Source organism: Coenobita brevimanus, chromosome 56 (genome assembly GCF_032717465.1).
Source record: "Coenobita brevimanus isolate Jiangsu-jjx chromosome 56, ASM3271746v2, whole genome shotgun sequence".
In the NCBI taxonomy this organism is placed as follows: Eukaryota; Metazoa; Arthropoda; class Malacostraca; order Decapoda; family Coenobitidae; genus Coenobita; species Coenobita brevimanus.
This window is the reverse complement of record NC_137009.1, coordinates 3,528,450-3,547,577: the sequence shown is the minus strand read 5'-3', so window position 1 is coordinate 3,547,577 and position 19,128 is coordinate 3,528,450. Positions and strand designations below refer to the sequence as shown.

Below are 19,128 nucleotides of genomic sequence, written 5' to 3'. Positions count from 1 at the left end.
AATGCAGAGACTGAGCTCATTATATAGGGGGCCGGAGGAGCTTGATTCAACTTGTAAGAAGGACGCGCAAATGAAGGCATAGGGGACGAAGAGTTGACAATCTTGCTCTGAACAACAGAAAGAAGGACTTACTCTACTGTAAGGGGGAGAAGAGGGGAGTGAGGTAGAACACGCAAGCCTGGTCACTATGGAAGCCACGTGGCGAATCGTGAACAAACATGCAGCGTACCGTACATTAGGATCATACAAAGGATGATGCAGTCATGAACAAAACTGTATCATAAGTTAGAATTATACAAGGGATGATGAAATCATAGGCTATGCAACTATATATATATATATATATATATATATATATATATATATATATATATATATATATATATGTGTGTGTGTGTGTGTGTGTGTGTGTGTGTGTGTGTGTTTGGGCTCTGCAAATTGAATCTCACACTCGTCCCCCCCCCCCCCACCCCGATGAATTTCCTGGATAAGGGCCTGAGTAAAGCAATAATTTCTTTCTTTATAAGAAAAGCGTCCCAAAAGATATTGGTAACAATCAACCTACTAGCTTTTACACTTAAATACGGTAAAATTTACAGTATTTCGGTTATTTTCAAACTCTTCCCTAAAGTCTGTACGAACGGAATAAAAACAAATCCGGAAGAAAGCCAGCATCGTGAGCAGGCAGGATTTCAGTGCGCATATTTAACTGCTGGTCATCTACAAACAATGATCTTGCAAAATATGAAGATTTCTACCTACCTATCTATAGCCAGACGCCTTACTCGCCCATGGAGAGGCCACAAACAAATCGTCTTCATGTTGCCCTGTCCCATATAATTACGCTGCCCTCCTGCCAGCTCACACCCCCTCTCTCATATACATTTCTCCACGCCATCCCTTCATCTCATCATTGGTGTTCCTCTCCCTGTCCTCCCCCCCCCCCACTCCACCTCTCTCACGTACACTCTCTCGTTAGTCTCTCGCTCTCCATCCTCCCCACACCACCAAACCAGCTCAGTGTATTTATCGTAACGCCTTCTATCAAATCCACATCCACAACACAATGCTCCATCACTTCCTTATTTCTCAGTCTGTCTCTTCGTGTAACTGCACATGCTCTTCTCAAATGACTCATTTCCACTGATTTCACTCTTGACTTGTGTCCTTCCAACAATGTTCAAGCTTTACCTGCCTACGTTAGAGTTGGTATCACAATACTATCATGCAGCGGCTTGTTCCAATTTCATGATCACTACCGCATTTCTTATCACTGCATTAAAAAAAAAAAAAAAAAAACTGTTGTACCTTTTCAAGCACTTCATCCTCTAAATTTACATCCTTACTGATCAAACTACCAAAGTACTTAAATACACTGACATTTTGCATTTTCTCGCCATCCAGCCTCACTGTGCATTCTTTGATTTCATTTCTCTTCAACACCATACCTTTACTCTTCCCTACATTCACATTTAAATGCTGTTTCCTACACTCTCTCCCAAACTCATACACCATGCAGTTCTCCTTCGTCTTCATTTAACATTACAGCATCATCTGCAAACAACAGAACGGGAAGTCTCCAAATGCTGCCCTCTCTAATTAGGGCCACTCCAATATCCACTCCCCTACCTTGTATCTGTTTTACTACTTCATCCACATACAGATTGAGCAACCATGGATACATGACACATCCCTATTTCAATCAAACATTCAGATACAAAAACTCATTCAGTTCTCCATCCACACAAACTTCAGCCTTAGCACCCTCATACATACTCTTCACGGCATTCAACAATCTCTCATTTACCCCATATATTCTTAACATTTTCCACATTCGTTGTCTATCCACTCTGTCATATGGTTTCCCCATATCCATGAAGTCCACAGAAAACTTCTATCCCTGCTATTTGAACGTTTCCACTAAAGTACTTAGGATTAATATCTGATCTACACAACCTCTTCCCTTCCTAAAAAAAAGAAAAAAAAAATCCCTGAACTTCTCCAACTAATCCCTCTCTTGTTTCCATTACTCTGTCATTAAGTATCCTACCACATGGTTTTCCTATTACACTAAGAAGACAAATGCATCTCTGATTAGCACAGACTTCTTTTTGCCATTCTCGTTTGTACAGGGGAATAATTATACCTGACTTCCAATCCTCCGGGATCCTACCTTCCTCCCAGGCCAATCTACCCATCTTCCATATTCACGGAACTTCTCTCTCTCCTCCTGGTTCAGAATTTCACCACACACTCCATAAACTTTCGGGCTTTTCCCCATTTTGATTTTCTTCATTGCTCCCACTACTTCCATCTCACTGATCTCTTCCCTTCTCATCTCCCTCCTCCCAGCCATTCCCCAGCCACTTTTACTCGCATTACTTTCATTCTCTATGTTTAACAATTCTTTAAAGTGTTCTCTCCATCTGCTCACTTTTCTCCTTTGTCCACTAGCAATCTGCCATTTTGAATTTTCATTCCCCTACCACATTCATTACCACCCTGTCTAACTCTACTTCCTTCCAGAACATTTTCTTACATTCCCTCTACTTTACCCTCAAATTTCTTCCAGACTTCTCATCCACCCTCATTTTACCCTGTCTTACTTATCTTTTCACCTCTCTTCTTCTTTTCTACATATATCTCTCTATTCCGTGTCACAGCTTCCTCTGTGCCTGTGCTTCCCATCCACTCACTCTGTGCTATCTTCTTTTATGCCACAGTTTGTCTCCCCTCTTCATTCCACCATGCTGTTCCTTGCGTCCCCTTTCGTCTTCTCATCACCTCTCATGTTGCAGTTTTCTTCTGTGAATACCTTGCACACGCCTTCCACCTTCCCCATCTGCTCCAAATCATATTTAACCAATCGCTCTTCTACTTCTCTCTTATATTTTGCCTTTTCTTATCCTCTTGCAACCCTTCTACCCTGTTTGTATGGACTGCTTCCTCCTGCCCTTCTCTCCTACTCTTTATCCGTCGCATTAGTACGTCGACTTTCACCACCACCACGTTGTGGTCAGAGGTCCACTCCCCCAACCTCTACTGTATATGCCCTTTCGTCCAGCACATATTATCTTCCCATTCTCTCATCCACACAGAAATAATGAAACTTTGCCTTCTGTTCATTTAGTTCACCATATTTGCTATCACCCGCTATATATACCTGCGCTCATTTCGTGCCTAAATAGTGCATTGGCTATCACCAACTACCTCCCAGCACAAATGTCGACAACTCACCAATCACTCCATCCACCTTCATATGGCCTACTTTTCCATTCATATCTCCAGTCAAAAACACTCGCTCACTCCTCTCAAATTTTTCTATGCATTCTTCAACTTCCAAAACTCTTCTTTCAGTCTGCTCGCACAGTCTTCTGTTGGTACATAAACACACACACTTGCCCACGCTTGTATTCCTACAGTCAGACTTACCCACACAAACCTGAACCAACTGATCCATACTCTCATATTCTCCTTCCATTTCATGCACACAATAATACATACACCTTTCTTTGCCCTCTAATTCCCACCTACTCCTGCACAAATACGTAATTCATATTCCCATTCTCTTACAAACTCACATCTGTAATTGGTTTTAGTTAATCCACATACATCCACTTTTGCATCTTCAAGCACCTGGACAATCTCTTTCTCTTTCACCTCATCACTCACTCTCCGCACATTCCACGTTGAAATCCGCACCTTTTCCTTTGTCCTGTCTTTGCTTGTCACATGTTGGCCAATCTTGGTCAGAAGGATTTTGTTTGTCTTTTTAGTTAGTTGTTTTTCAGGGAGGGGATCTCAACCTCCACCAATCCACGTGTTGACACATGGGGAACTCCATATTACAATAAACCACTGTGGCTAGGTTTTGTCGATTATGAAAAGGCTATGTACTCCACTCATTGGAGTACATAACTATTATAAATTCATCTCTGGAACATGACATAAACGAGAACATTGTATCACTGCTCGAAAATATATAGTGTGGGAACTTCCATAATTAAACTATATAAATACTCTGAGAAAATTAAGACTGAGAAAGGTGTGCACCAGAGAAATACAATTTCACCAAAATATTTACAGCATGCCTTGAATCCATTTTCAGAAAGTAGAATATGAAAACAAAGAAATAAAAGGAGATGGAAAGAAAAAACTTTAATCATTTACGATTTCTATTTGATATTGTCCTACTCTCAGAAACAACAACTATCTTGCAAGAAATGTTGCCTGACCTAAATAGAAAAAGTCTTAAATGAAAAAAATTTCAGTAATGTTTAACCCATGTACACGTAGGAGCCTCATAAAAAAAAAAAAAAAAAATCTTGAAGAACTTGAGGAGCACAACTACTTGGTGCAAGTACTAAAACTAAAGAAACACCAAGAAAATGAAATAAAACAACATATTACACTTCCATGGACAACTTTCGATAAACACTGAGACATCGTGAAAAGTAGCTTGTCCGACTGAACTACAAGAGATTGCAAACATGGCAGAATGAAAGAAAAGCAGTTGGGAGCCGAATGCTAATCACCCGCCAGAATATGCTGTTGGCCAAGTCCAAGATATAGGTCATATCCTGATACCCTGAGGGTTTCATGTTGATAGCTCAAGCCGTTCATGAGATGCATTGGCCCGAAAAGCGGGCAATAAAAACTAGTTGACCTTTGGCAGTCATTTTGGTGACCTGGACCGCAAGTGCACATTTTCGAACTCATCGAAGATTTTGGCCGTATCTTGATACCCTGAAGTTTTCATGCTGATAGCTGAAGCCGGTCATGAGATATAGTGGGGACACACACACACACACACACACACACACACACACACACACACACACACACACAATGAAACATGGAAGACTAAGATGGGTTGGAACGACCTTTTTTTCTTTTTCTTTATCCCCCATCCTGCCAAAGTCTGGCGTAAGGAAAGAGGGAGGGATAGGAGGTTGGGAGATTCTGAAGCCCCGAACATCTGCCATGATTCTGGAGCTTGTGGGTGAGGGTATATTGTGCTTACAAGTGCCTGTTGGCCCTACCTGGTTGCTCGGTATTCTCCCAAATGAGACGTTTTTGGTCCCCTCACTTTGCTCTTTCTAAACCAATGAATCATGCGTCAGTGCAGGAGCAAGTGGTTTGTCGCTTCCTACAGAGAGACATGAAACTGCAAGGATGTGACCCTCCGCATTTTCTGCATCAAGTAACGCCAGTGAGTATAATTAGCGTTAGCCAAAACAAAGTTAGAAAATTTCAACAGACATGAAACTGAAACTGGCTCATCTGTGACTAAGTTCCAACCATCCTGCCATGTTTCATTGAAATCATATTTCCAGTTTGGGACGAGCAACACACACACACACACACACACACACACACACACACACACACACACACACACACACACACACACACAAAAGATCCATTGTTAACTGTAAAACAAATTTGCCAACTACTTCCACCTCACAGGGCCAATGGGCAATTACACATTTGTAGATACGGCTGGAGATGAATTATCTGCAGTGTTTTAAAATTATCTGTGTTACAGCTACCAAAAACGTAAATTTTTGCCATGATACAACATATTATTTATGCCCCCTGGGCAATTACCTCACTTCTTAGCTTCAGTGTTGTCAGTTGTTAGCTACTGTTCTGGAATTCCCTCTGTTCATATAAAAATAGTCTTGTGATTGCAATTCATATTGTTTGTGTAGGGATGGGTGTTGCACGTCCATGTACCCTATTGTATACTAACAGCTGTATATTTTAGAACATCCATGACAAATAATGAAGACTGCCTGTAAAGCACAATATAAAAATAACACCTCTAATCAAGTTTGCGTTTGGCTCCCAGTGAAAAGAGGCATCTGAAGAGAGCTCGCAGAAGCCGGTAGAGAAGCCAAAGGAGCAACAGCACCACGCCTGCCACGCTGGCCCACACATCAACATTGTACAGCTTGTACCTGGAACAGGAATGCATCTCATAAGATTACAGTGTCCAAGATAAAGCCTACACAAATAATAAGGGCCATCTATAAAAAACATGCATTATTATATGAAAATTTTAATGGTACACAGTATAAAAAATACCAGTAAGTTAAGCGACTCACAGAGTCAATTTCTGTATTTGTTGCTGCATAATGCAATAAATATTAATGTTTCATACAGAAAGTCTTATATATGAGGTTTGATAAAAAAAAAATTATTGTACAATATATTTTTTTCTCATAAACCAGCAGGAGTAAGGGCATGTGACTCAGTGAAGCATGACCTTGAATTACTGGCCGCATAGTGCTAGGTGGTGGCAACCATCATCCAGTCACTTGATGTAGCGCTGCCTACGTCTTCCTTAGCCTTTATCATTCATCTTCTGTGCCTACCCTCCTCGCTTCATATTTCTCCCATCATTCCTGTCACTTCTTATTGCCTTTCTTTCCTTTACAGGTGGCTTTACATTAAGTGACAAGCCAAATGGTTCCTGTAAGCCAAGAAACCATGTACGACGCTGGGTGGTAACCATATAACCAAATCATACATGCTCCCAACATGTCAACAAGTGGGTTGGTGGGGGGTTAGTGCCCCTCCCCGTAAAACAAATAACTAAAAGTCCAATGGCCACCCCTTACGTGATTGTGGCGTCTGGCAATAGATAGATAGACAAAGGAAAAGGGGAAAAAATGTGTGGTAATCATAGGGGCATTTCTCTTTTCAGTGTAATAGGAAAAGTATATGCAAGAATACTTATTGACAGAGCTGGAGAAAAAACAGAGGAATTAGTTGAAGAAGAACAGGGAGGTTTTACGAAGGAAAAAGATTGTGAAGATCAGATATTCATTCTTGGGTCTATACTGGAAAAGTTTTTAGAAAAGGGAAAGAAGTTGTATGCGGCTTTCATGGATTTGAAGAAAGCATATGACAGGGTGGACAGACAAAGATCGTGGAAAGTATTAAGAATATTTGGAGTAAATAGGAAGTTCTTGAATACTATGAGGAGTATGTATGAGATGCTAAGGCTACATTGCGTGTGGAGAGTGAACTGAGTGAATTTCTCTGTTTGAAGGTTGGATTGAAACAGGACTGTGTCATGTCTCCATGGTTGTTCAGTCTGTATATGGATGGGATTATAAAGAGATATAAGGTAGGGCAGTGGATAATGAAGAGGCCCTAATGAGAGAGGGCAGCATTTGGAAACTCCCTGTACTGTTGTTTGCAGATGATACTGTGTTGTTAAGACAAAGAGAAGCTGAAAGACTTGAATGAATTTGAGAAAGTGTGTAGGATTCGGAATCTAAAGGTAAATGTAGGGAAAGTAAAGTTATGGTCTCTGAGAGAAATGAATTCATAAGACGTAGGGAAAAATAAAATGTGGTCTCCGGGAGAAATGAAGTCAGTGAATGTAGTGAGGTTGGATGAGGAGGAAATGGAAAATGTGAGTGTGTTTAAGTACTTGGGCGGTGTGATGAGTAAGGATGGAAGTTTAGAGGGTGAAGTGCTTGGAAGGGTACAACAAGGAAGAAAGGTTGCTGGTTCTTTAAAAGCAGTGATAAGAAACAGGAAACTGAGCGTGGAAGTGAAAAAGTTGTTGCATGAAAATACTGTGATACCAACTCTAACGTATGGAAGTGAAGCTTGGACCTCGTTGTAGGGGCACAAGTCAAGAGTGGAAGTAGTGGAAAATTGTTATTTGAAAGGATCGTGTGGAGTCACATAGAGAGACAGGCTGACAAATGAGGAAATGAAGGAGCTTTGTGATTTGGATGTGGATGCGATTGGGAGTGTTAGGAGAAACACTTTAATGTGGTTTGGCCATTTGGAGAGGATGGAGAGCGGAAGTCTGACAAGGATAGTGTATGTGAGTGAGTTGGAGTGGGGGGGGAGGAAGGGGGAGGCCATGGATGAGATGAAAGGATGGAGTGGAGAGGTATACAAGAGAGAGAGAGGGTGTGAGCTGGGAGCAGCACACTGAAATAGTAGGGAACAGGGCAACATGGAAGCGATTTGTTTGTCGCCACCACTTACAGGATTAAAGCGTCTGGCAATAGATACATAGACAGACCATAAAACACACACACACACACACATACATACATACATACATAGAGCCATTGTGCGTTGAAAGGGTCCAACTCACCACTTTTAAAAATCGTCAGAAAGCCCCCTGGGGGTAGGGGGGTTTCAAGATTATTCCCCCAGTATCCCTGCTTGTCGTATGAGGCGACTATAAGGGTTGGTGGTGGGTTAGTGCCCCACCCAGAAAAAAGAACTAACTAAACAAGCGAATAAAGTGCCTCGGACCAGGACGGACCATACGTTGACAACATTCTGAGGGTGGGAGCATGGAATGTGAGAGGAGTGAATGATGAAGTGAAAGAGAGAGAGATTGTTCAGGTGATTGAGGATGCAAGAGTGGATATATATGTGGACTGACTGGAACTAAATGGGAGGTGAAAGGGTGAGAGAATGGGAATATGGTTTAGGTATATGTGAGCGAGTTAATGAGAATGAGAGGGCAAGAGAGGGAGTATGTCTGATGATTAGCAAGAACTGGAAGGAGAATAAAAGAGAGTATGGAACAGTGGGTGCAAGGATTGTATGGGTGAGGATGAAAGTAGGTATACAAGCGTGGGCGATTGTATGTGTCTATGCTTCGACAGAGGATCGAGTGACAAGAGTGAAAGATGAGTTTTGGGCGAGAGTAGAAGCATGTATGGACAAGTTTGAGAGGAGCGAGAGAGTACTTTTGATTGGAGACATGAATGGCAAAGTTGGGAATGTACAAGTGGATGGAGTGGTTGGTCAGTGGGGTGTGCCAGCTGACGTAGATGGGAATGGTAGTGCTTTGGTGGACATCTGTGCTGTTAAGGGGTTGGCAATAGCCAACACCTACTTTCGACATAAGATGATCCACCGGTATACATGGAGAGTAATGAGGAGGATGGATGGTGAACTTGTTGAACGAAAGGCAATGACAGACTACCTGTGTGTGGATGAGCGAATGAGAAGACAAGTGTTGGATGCAAGAATGTGGAGAGGGTGGGGGAATGGAGTCTCGGACTATCACTTAGTGATGGCCAAGGTAAAGCTGCAAAGAAAATGGTTGAGGAGACGAAGGGAAAGACAGGAGGAAACAGCTCCTGTGAAAAGAGTGGAGAATTTGCAAGATAGTGAGAAAATGGCAGAGTATAAGAGCATAGTGGAAGAAAGATTAGGAAGGTATGAGCTAGAACAGATGGAAGGGGTGGAAGACGTATCTAAGATATTTACGGAAGAGATAGGCGCAGCGTGTGATGTGGTTTGTGGAGTGAGGAGGAGATGCAAGGGTGTGCAAAGGACAGCATGGTGGAATGATGAGGTGAAACGAGCTGTGGAACAAAAGAAGAAGGCATATAGTGAATGGTTAGCGAGTAGAGGTAGGGGAGAAGATGAGTGAGAGAGAAGAGAGAGGTATATGTGAGTAGAAAGGAGGTGAAGAGACTGGTGAAGGAGAGTAAGAAGAAAGTGGATGAAGAGTTTGGGAGGAATCTGAGTGTGAAATGGAGGGAGAGTAAGAATTTGTTTTGGAAGGAGGTAAAGAAAGTAAGGCAGTGTGAAAGGGGAAATAGTAGGGGAGTGAAAGATAGGAATAATAGATTATTGGTGGAGAAGAGAGAGAAATTGAGGAGATGGAAGGAGAACTTTGAGGATATGTTGAATATAGAAAGTGACAGCAGTGCGAGTATAAGTGGTTGGGGAATGGCTGGGAGAAGAAGAGATGAGAGGAGGGAGGAAGAGATCAGTAGGACGGAAGAAGTGGAAGCAATGAAGAAGATCAAGTTGGGAAAGGCCCCAGGAATTGATGGAGTGTGTGGTGAAATGCTGAGGTATGGGGGTGAGATTTTTGTGAAGTGGATATGGAAGTTGTGAAGATTGGCTTGGGAAGAGGGAAGGGTTAAAGAGGACTGGAAATCAGGTAAAATTGTTCCTTTATATAAAGGAAAAGGGGAGAGAGAAATATGTGGTAACCATAGGGGTATTTGCCTTCTTAGTGTGACTTGTAAAATACATGGTAGAATACTCATTGACAGGGTTAGGCATATGACAGAGTAGCTAGTTGGAGAAGAACAAGGGGGATTTAGGAAGGGAAAAGGGTGTCCAGATCAGATATTTGTTGTAAGATGTTTAGTGGAGAAGAATCTAGAGAAGGGAAAGAAAGTGTATGCTGCCTTCATGGACTTGGAGAAAGCTTATGACAGAAGAGATAGACAAAGTATGTGGAAGGTATTAAGAATATATGGAGTGGAGGGGAAATTGTTGAATGCTGTGAAGAGTATGTACAAAGGAGCTAGGGCTACAGTGCGAGTGGATGGTGAGCTGAGTGAGTTCTTTGATCTCAATGTGGGACTGAAACAGGGTTGTGTGATGTCTCCATGGCTGTGTAATATATACATGGATTGGGTTGTAAAGGAGGTGCAGGGTAGGGCAGTGGATGTGGGGGTGGCTCTAATGAATGAGGGTGAGATTTGGAAGCTTCCGGTGTTGCTGTTTGCTGATGATACAGTATTGTTGAGTGAAGATGAATGGGAGTTGCAAGGTTTGGTGAATGAATTTGGGACAGTGTGTAGGAGGAGGAAGCTGAAAGTTGATGTAAACAAAAGTAAAGTTATGATGTTTGAGAGGAATGAAGTCACAGAATGTACAGTGAGGTTGTATGGTGAGGATATGGAGAGTGTGAGTGCATTCAAGTACTTGGGTAGTGTGATGAGTATGGATGGAACTTTGGGGGATGAAGTGCGTGAAAGGGTACAGTAGGGAAGGAAGGTTGTTGGTTCACTGAAAGCAGTGATGAGAAATAGGGAGGTGAGTATGGAAGTTAAGAAATAACTGCATGATAGTATTGTGATCCCCACCCTGACGTATGGAAGCGAGGCGTGGACCCTGCAAGAGGGGAACAAGTCAAGAGTGAGAGCAGTGGAAATGAGTTACTTGAGAGGAGCATGTGGAGTGACATGGAGGGACAGGTTGACAAATGAAGAAGTGAAGGAACGTTGTGGGGTGGATGTGGATGTGGTTGAGAAGATTAGGAGAAATACACTGAGGTGGTTTGGACATGTGGAGAGAATGGAGAATGAAAGACTGACTAAGATGGTGTATGTAGGTGAGGTGGAGGGAGAGAGAGGGAGGGGTAGACCGAGGATGAGGTGGAGGGATGGCGTTGAGAGGTATATGAGGGAGGGGGGTTGAGTTGGGGGGAGGGTAGTCAAATGGTGGGTGACAGAGCGACATGGAGGCGTTTTGTCTGGGTCCACCCTTTGCGGGATTATTGCGTCGGGCTATAGATAGACAGAGAGATAGTCAGAAAACGCAGTCAGTTCGGCAACATGAAAATGATTGTTACTCGGTTACTTTAAGAGCTAGTGCCTTCATTTTTTTTTTTTTTTTTTTTTTAACCTTGAAATGCATACTTTTTGAAAATGGAAATGCTTTAGTACTTTTTTTAGTTCAGAAATTTATGTTACTGTTGCATAATAAAAAACTAATACCTAAAAATCAATACATTCCAAATTGTTCCCATCTGCTATTACCGAACTTTGAGTGCATTTTCTGGCACAGTACTGGTTCATAAATGGTGGAACATGTTCATATGCATAATAACATGGTTATAAAACATATTAATAATAATAATATTAATAATCAGAGTAGTAATACAGTGGTGCTCTTATTATCCCTCATTTTATCCCATTCTTCCTGCGTCTGTCCCTGTCAGTCCATTCATCATTGATGTTTTCACAGTCACTCTATTGAACATAACAAACACAATAATAATAAATGGACTAATAGTCTTATTATAATAATGATAATATCAAGCATTACTATGAATAATAACAATACAGTCCTGTTGTTAGTGTCCTTCATTCTCTCACATTCTCCCTCTGTGTATAGTCAGCAAAAATTTTACTAAAGCCAACATTTACTCAGTACTTTGCACCTTCTTATCTGAGAATAAATCACAGTAAACCTGGGTAATAAGCGCAAAAGTGCGAAGATCCTTATGGACACGTAAAAAGACGCTAGTGTAGTAATGGACTGGCATGTTCCTGGGCTCCATGCCAGGCGATGATTCGGTGAAAGAGGGGATGTTTTTACGAGCAGCCCGCTGAGTGGGGCACGAGTCCTGCCGAGCATGACGTCACCTCCCCGTCATCAACCTCCCAACCCCTTACGCTTCACGCCGCTCACTGAGTTAAAGGGATATTGGACCATGTCTATTTGCAGGCTGCCTGGGACAACCACAGCCCAGCCTCTAAGGTCGATTCATACATGTTGTTTTGTATGGATTATGAGCCATACGTCGAGTGGAGCAAGGGTCTTCCATCCAAGCCTAGAGCATAGAGGACGCATCAAAATAGTGTTATATGCAATAAAATATGTTAGGCTGGGGGTGGTGTATTGGGCTCTTTCTTCAAGCAGCTAGACTCCGTAATCCCGTAAGAGGTAGCCACAAACAAATCACCTCCATGTCGCCCTGTACCCCGCCATTTCACTGCCCTGGTCCCAGCTCACCCCTCCCTCTCTCATATACCTCTCCACTCTATCCATCCATCTCATCCTTGGCCATCCCCTCCTTCTCCCCCCTCCACCTCACTCACATTCACTCTTCTCATCAGTCTCTCACTCTCCATCCTCTCCACATGGCCAAACCACCTCAGTATGTTTCTCCTTGCGCCTCGTGTCACATCCACACCACATCGCTCCTTCACTTCCTCATATATATATATATATATATATATATATATATATATATATATATATATATATATATTGTGGTAGGTGGGGGCGCTCACTATCCACTCACTCGATGTAGTGCTGCTCTCGGGTGTCTGCCCTTTCCTTTCCATCCTTCTTTCCTTCCATTCTCTTCTGCCTTTCTTTCCTTCATTCTTTCCTTGTCCTTCTGCCTACGGGTGACTTTACACTCCCTCTTCTGTCTTTCTTTCCTTCATTCTTTCCACTTCCTTTAGCCTGTGGGTGACTCTACACTGAGTGATAAGCCAAGTGGTTTCCTGTGCACCAGGAAACCATTTACTACGCTGGGTGGTAACCATATAGCCAAATTTTGGCACCTGGTGGTTTAGTGTGTAATTATTGCGCTCCAATCGGATTGACCCGGTGAAGGTTTATATCCAAGGGTTGGTTGGGGTTGATTGCTCATGTAATGCCACTCAGGGATGAGTGAGGCTGGTCACTCTCATCTTAAATGTCAGGACCAACTGCCTAGCCCCGGGCTCCTACGCTCCTCATGGGACAATGTAGGATTGGATCAAGGATGGATATATATATATATATATATAAATATATATATATATATATATATATATATATATATATATATATATATATATATATATATATATATATATATATATATATATATATATATATATATATATATATATATATATATATGTAGAAGGCGAGATGAAGTTTAGTGCAGCGGTCTGGCACTCTACTACACCTGTACTAAGTTCATACCTTCACCCTCTCTTCAATTTTTTCCCCCCTGGGAGTAGGGGGGTTTCAAGAATACTCCCCCAGTATCTCTGCTTGTCGTACGAGGCGACTAAAAGGGTTGGTGGTGGGTTAGTGCCCCACCCCGTAAAAAGAACTAACTAAAAACGCGAATAAAGCGCCTCGGACCCAGACGGACCATACGTTGACGACTAAGGAACGGACAAAGGACATTCTTTGGGTGGGAACATGGAACGTGAGAGGAGTGAATGATGAAGTGAAAGAGAGAGAGATTGTTCAGGTGCTTCAGGATGCAAAAGTGGATATCTGTGGATTGACTGAAACTAAATGGGAAGGTGAAAGGGTGAGAGAATGGGAATATGGTTTAGGTATATGTGCGGGAGTCAGTGAGAATGAGAGGGCAAGAGAGGGAGTATGTCTGATGATAAGCAAGAAGTGGAAGGAGAATATAAGAGAGTATGGAACAGTGTGTGCAAGGATTGTATGGGTGAAGATGAAAGTAGGTATACAAGCATGGGCGATTGTATGTGTGTATGCTCCAACAGAGGATCGAGTGTCAAGAGTGAAAGATGAGTTTGGGCGAGAGTAGAAGCATGTATGGACAAGTTTGAGAGGAGCGAGAGAGTGCTGTTGATTGGAGACATGAATGGCAAAGTTGGGAATGTACAAGTGGATGGAGTGGTTGGTCAGTGGGGTGTGCCAGCTGAAGTAGATGGAAATGGTAGTGCTTTGGTGGACATCTGTGCTTGTAAGGGGTTGGCAATAGCCAACACCTACTTTCGTCATAAGATGATCCACCGGTATACATGGAGAGTAATGAGGAGGATGGATGGTGAACTTGTTGAACGAAAGGCAATGATAGACTACGTGTGTGTGGATGAGCGAATGAGAAGACAAGTGTTGGATGCAAGAGTGTGGAGAGGGTGGGGGAATGGAGTCTCGGACCATCACTTAGTGATGGCCAAGGTAAAGATGCAAAGAAATTGGTTGAAGAGGCGAAGGGGAAGACAGGAGGAAGCAGCTCCTGTGAGAAGAGTGGAGAAATTGCAAGATAGTGAGAAAATGACAGAGTATAAGAGCATAGTGGAAGAAAGATTGGGAAGGTATGAGCTAGAGCAGATGGAAGGGGTGGAAGACGTATGTAAGATATTCACGGAAGAGATAGGTGCAGCGTGTGAGGCGGTTTGTGGAGTGAGGAGGAGATGCAAGGGTGTGCAAGGGACAGCATGGTGGAATGATGAGGTGAAACGAGCTGTGGAACAAAAGAAGAAGGCATATGGTGAATGGTTGGCAAGTAGCGGTAGGGGAGAAGATGAGAGAGAGAAGAGAGGTATATGTGAGCAGGAGAAGGGAGGTTAAGAGACTGGTGAAGGAGAGTAAGAAGAAAGTGGATGAAGAGTTTGGGAGGAATCTGAGTGTGAAATGGAGGGAGAGTAAGAAATTGTTTTGGAAGGAGGTAAAGAAAGTAAGGCAGTGTGAAAGGGGAAATAGTAGGGGAGTGAAAGATAGGAATAATTGATTGTTGGTGGAGAAGAGAGAGAAATTGAGGAGATGGAAGGAGCACTTTGAGGATTTGTTGAATGTAGAGAGTGAGAGCAGTGTGAGTATAAGTGGTTGGGGAATGGCTGGGAGAAGAAGAGATGAGAGGAGGGAGGAAGAGATCAGTAAGGCGGAAGTAGTGGAAACGATGAAGAAGATTAAGCTGGGAAAGGCCCCAGGAATTGATGGAGTGTGTGGTGAAATGCTTAGGTATGGGGGTGAGATTGTTGTGGAGTGGATATGGAAGTTGTGTAGATTGGCTTGGGAAGAGGGAAGGGTTAAAGAGGACTGGAAATGAGGTATAATTGTTCCTCTGTACAAAGAAAAGGGGAGAGAGAAGTATGTGGTGACCATAGGGGTATTTGCCTTCTTAGTGTGACTGGTAAAATATATGGTAGAATACTCATTGATAGGGTTAGGCATATGACAGAGTAGCTAGTTGGAGAAGAACAAGGGGGTTTTAAGAAGGGAAAAGGGTGTGTAGATCAGATATTTGTTCTAAGATGTTTAGTGGAGAAGTATCTAGAGAAGGGAAGGAAAGTGTATGCTGCTTTCATGGACTTGGAGAAAGCTTATGACAGAATAGATAGGCAAGGTATGTGGAAGGTATTAAGAATATATGGAGTGGAGGGGAAATTATTGAGTGCTATGAAGAGTATGTACGAGGGAGCTAGGGCTACAGTGCGAGTGGATGGTGAGCTGAGTGAGTTCTTTGATCTAAATGTGGGACTGAAACAGGGGTGTGTGATGTCTCCATGGCTGTTTAATATATATATGGATGGGGTTGTAAAGGAGGTGCAAGGTAGGGTAGTGGATGTGGGGCTGGCCCTAATGAATGAGGGTGAGATTTGGAAGCTTCCGGTGTTGCTGTTTGCTAATGATACAGTATTGTTGAGTGAAGATGAATGGGAGTTGCAAGGTTTGGTGAATGAATTTGGGACAGTGTGTAGGAGGAGGAAGCTGAAAGTTAATGTAAACAAAAGTAAAGTTATGGTGTTTGAGAGGAATGAAGTCACAGAGTGTGCAGTGAGGTTGGATGGTGAGGATATGGAGAATGTGATTGCATTCAAGTACTTGGGTAGTGTGATGAGTAAGGATGGAACTTTGGGGGATGAAGTACGTGAAAGGGTACAGCAGGGAAGGAAGGTTGTTGGTACACTGAAAGCAGTGATGAGAAATAGGGAGGTGAGTATGGAAGTTAAGAAATCACTGCATGATCATATTGTGATCCCTACCCTGACGTATGGAAGCGAGGCGTGGACCTTGCAAGAGGGGAACAAGTCAAGAGTGAGAGCAGTGGAAATGAGTTACTTGAGAGGAGCATGTGGAGTGACGTGGAGGGACAGGCTGACGAATGAAGAAGTGAAGGAACGTTGTGGGGTAGATGTGGATGTGGTTGAGAAGATTAGGAGAAATACACTGAGATGGTTTGGACATGTGGAGAGAATGGAGAATGAAAGACTGACTAAGAGGGTGTATGTAGGTGAGGTGGAGGGAGGGAGAGGGAGGGGTAGACCGAGGATGAGGTGGAGGGATGGAGTTGAGAGGTATATGTGGGAGGGGGGTGAGTTGGGGGGAGGGTAGTCAAATGGTGGGTGACAGAGTGACTTGGAGGTGTTTTGTCTGCGGCCACCCTTTGCGGGATTATGGCGTCGGGCTATATATATATATATATATATATATAGATATATATATATATATATATATATATATATATATATATCGAAATACCCTAATCCCGTAAGAAGTGGCAGCAAACAAATTGCCTCCATGTCGCCATATCCCCCACCATTTCACTGCCCTCTCCCCGGCTCACACCCCTTCTCTAATATACCTCTCCTCTCTACCTCCATCTCATCTTCTGCCTCCCCCTCCCTCTCCTCTCCTCCAATTCACTCACATACATTCCTTGTTGGTCTCTCGCTCTCCAGCCTTTCCACATGTCAATCCACCTCAATGTATTTCTCCTAACACTTTCTACCACATCCACATCCACTCCACAACGCTTCCTCACTTCCCCATTTGTCAGTCTGTCTGTCTGTATCTCTACATGCTCCTCTCAATTATCCACTTACCTCACTGTTGACTTGTGTCCTTCCAACAAGGTCCAATTTCACTTTCATACGTTAGAGTTGGTATCACAATACTATTATGCTGCGAGTTTTTTGCTTCCACGCTCACTTCCCTATTTCTTATCACTACATTCAAAGAACCAGCCACCTTTCTTCCTTGTTTTACCCTTTCCTCATCCTTCAAACTTTTTCATCCTAACTCATCACAATATCCAGTTACTTAAATGCACTCCCATTTTTCATTTCCTTATCATCCAACCTTACTTTACATTCAGTGACTTCATTTCTCTCGAAGGCCTTAACTTTACTCTTCCTTACATTCACCTTTATATTCCGTTTCTTACACAGTCCTCCAAACTCACTCACCAAGCTTGCAGTTCCCCTTGTCTTCACTTAATAATACCGTGTCATCTTCAAACAACGGTACAGGAAGTTTCCAAACACTATCCTCTTTCATTAGTGCCGCTCCAACATCCGCTGCCCTACCTTGTATCTCATTTATAACCCCATCCATATACAGATTGAACAACCATGGAGACATGACACATCCCTGTTTCAATCCAACATTCAGACAGAAAAATTCATTCAGTTTACAGTACTATCTGCACGCGCTGCAGTCTTAGCACCCTCACACGTACTGTACTCTTCACAGCATACAATAACTTCCCATTTACTCCATCTGTTCTAAGTATTCTCCTCATTCCTTGTCTCTCCACTCTGTCATATGCTTTCTCCAAATCCATAAATGCCGCATACAACTTCTTTCCCTTCTCTAGAAACTTTTCCATTGAAAGCCTCAGGATGAATATTTGATCTACACAACCTCTTCCCTTGGTAAAACCTCCTTGTTCTTCTCTAAATAATTTTTCTGTTATTTCCCTAATTCTGTCAATAAGTAGCCTGCCATTTACTTAGCCTATTACACTGAAAGACAAATACCCTTATGATTACCATATACTTTTTCACTTGTTCAGGGGAATAATTATACCTGACTACCAATCCTCCTCCGGAATTCGACTTTCCTCCCAGGCCAATCTGCATCTTCCATATCGATTCTACTACTATGTCTCCTCCATGCTGCAGCATCACACCACACACTCCACCAGTTCCTGAGGCTTTTTCCATTTTGACCTTCTTCATTACTTCTATTAATTCCATCCTACGGATCTCTTCCTCCCTTCTCACCTTCCTCCTTCTTCCAGCCACTCCCAGGCCACTAATACGCGAATTCCTTTAATTATCTTTGTTTAACAATTCTTTAAAGTGTTCTGTCCATCTGCTCACTTTTCCTCCCTTCATTGCTATCAATCAACGATTTTTATATTCCTCTCGCCTGCTAACTTCTTTATCACTTTGTCTAACTCTGCCTCTTTCCAGAACATTTTCTTACATTCCCTCCACTTTACAAGTTCATTCCAAAGTCCTCATTCACTCTTTTCTTACTCTCTTTTGCTAATCTTTTCACCTCTCTCTTCCTCTCTATATAACTATCACTTCCGTGTCTCAACTTCCTCTGTGCCTGTGCTTCCTATCCATTAACTATACGTTTTCTTCTTTTGCGCCACAGCCTGTCCCACATCTTCATTCCACCATACTGTTCCTTGCACCCCCTTTTGTCTTTACTTCATCCAATACACCAATTCACATGCTGCACAGATTTGGTCTGTGAATATCTTGCACACAACTTCCACCTTCCCCGTCTGCTCCAAATCGTATTTACCCAATCATTCCTCCACTTCTCTTTAAAATTCTGTTTTTTTCCCATCCTCTTGCAACCTTTCTACGCTCCTTGTATGGACTACTTCCTCCTGTCCTGCCCTTCTTCTATTCCTCCATTGCACTGGAACCTTGACTTTCACCACCACCATGTAGTGATCAGAAAGTCCACTCCCCTAATCTCTATAATTATACTCTTGTATCCATTACATACATTCTCATTCTCTCATCATTCGACACATATACCTGTGGATCATTTTCTGCCTAAAGAGGGTATTCACTATAACCAGCCGCC

The 19,128-nt window shown here is 42.6% G+C and overlaps 1 protein-coding gene across 1 annotated transcript in view; it reads right to left on the bottom strand.

The window, feature by feature from the left end:
* Positions 1-5,827: 5,827 nt before the first annotated feature.
* The window catches only part of LOC145401604 (UDP-glycosyltransferase UGT5-like), a 101,019-nt gene continuing 87,718 nt past the window's right edge, over positions 5,828-19,128 (bottom strand). Inside the window, exon 10 of the mRNA XM_080273797.1 lies at positions 5,828-5,963. Coding sequence (XP_080129923.1) covers positions 5,828-5,963 — 136 coding nt within the window. The remainder of the gene's footprint in view (positions 5,964-19,128) is intronic.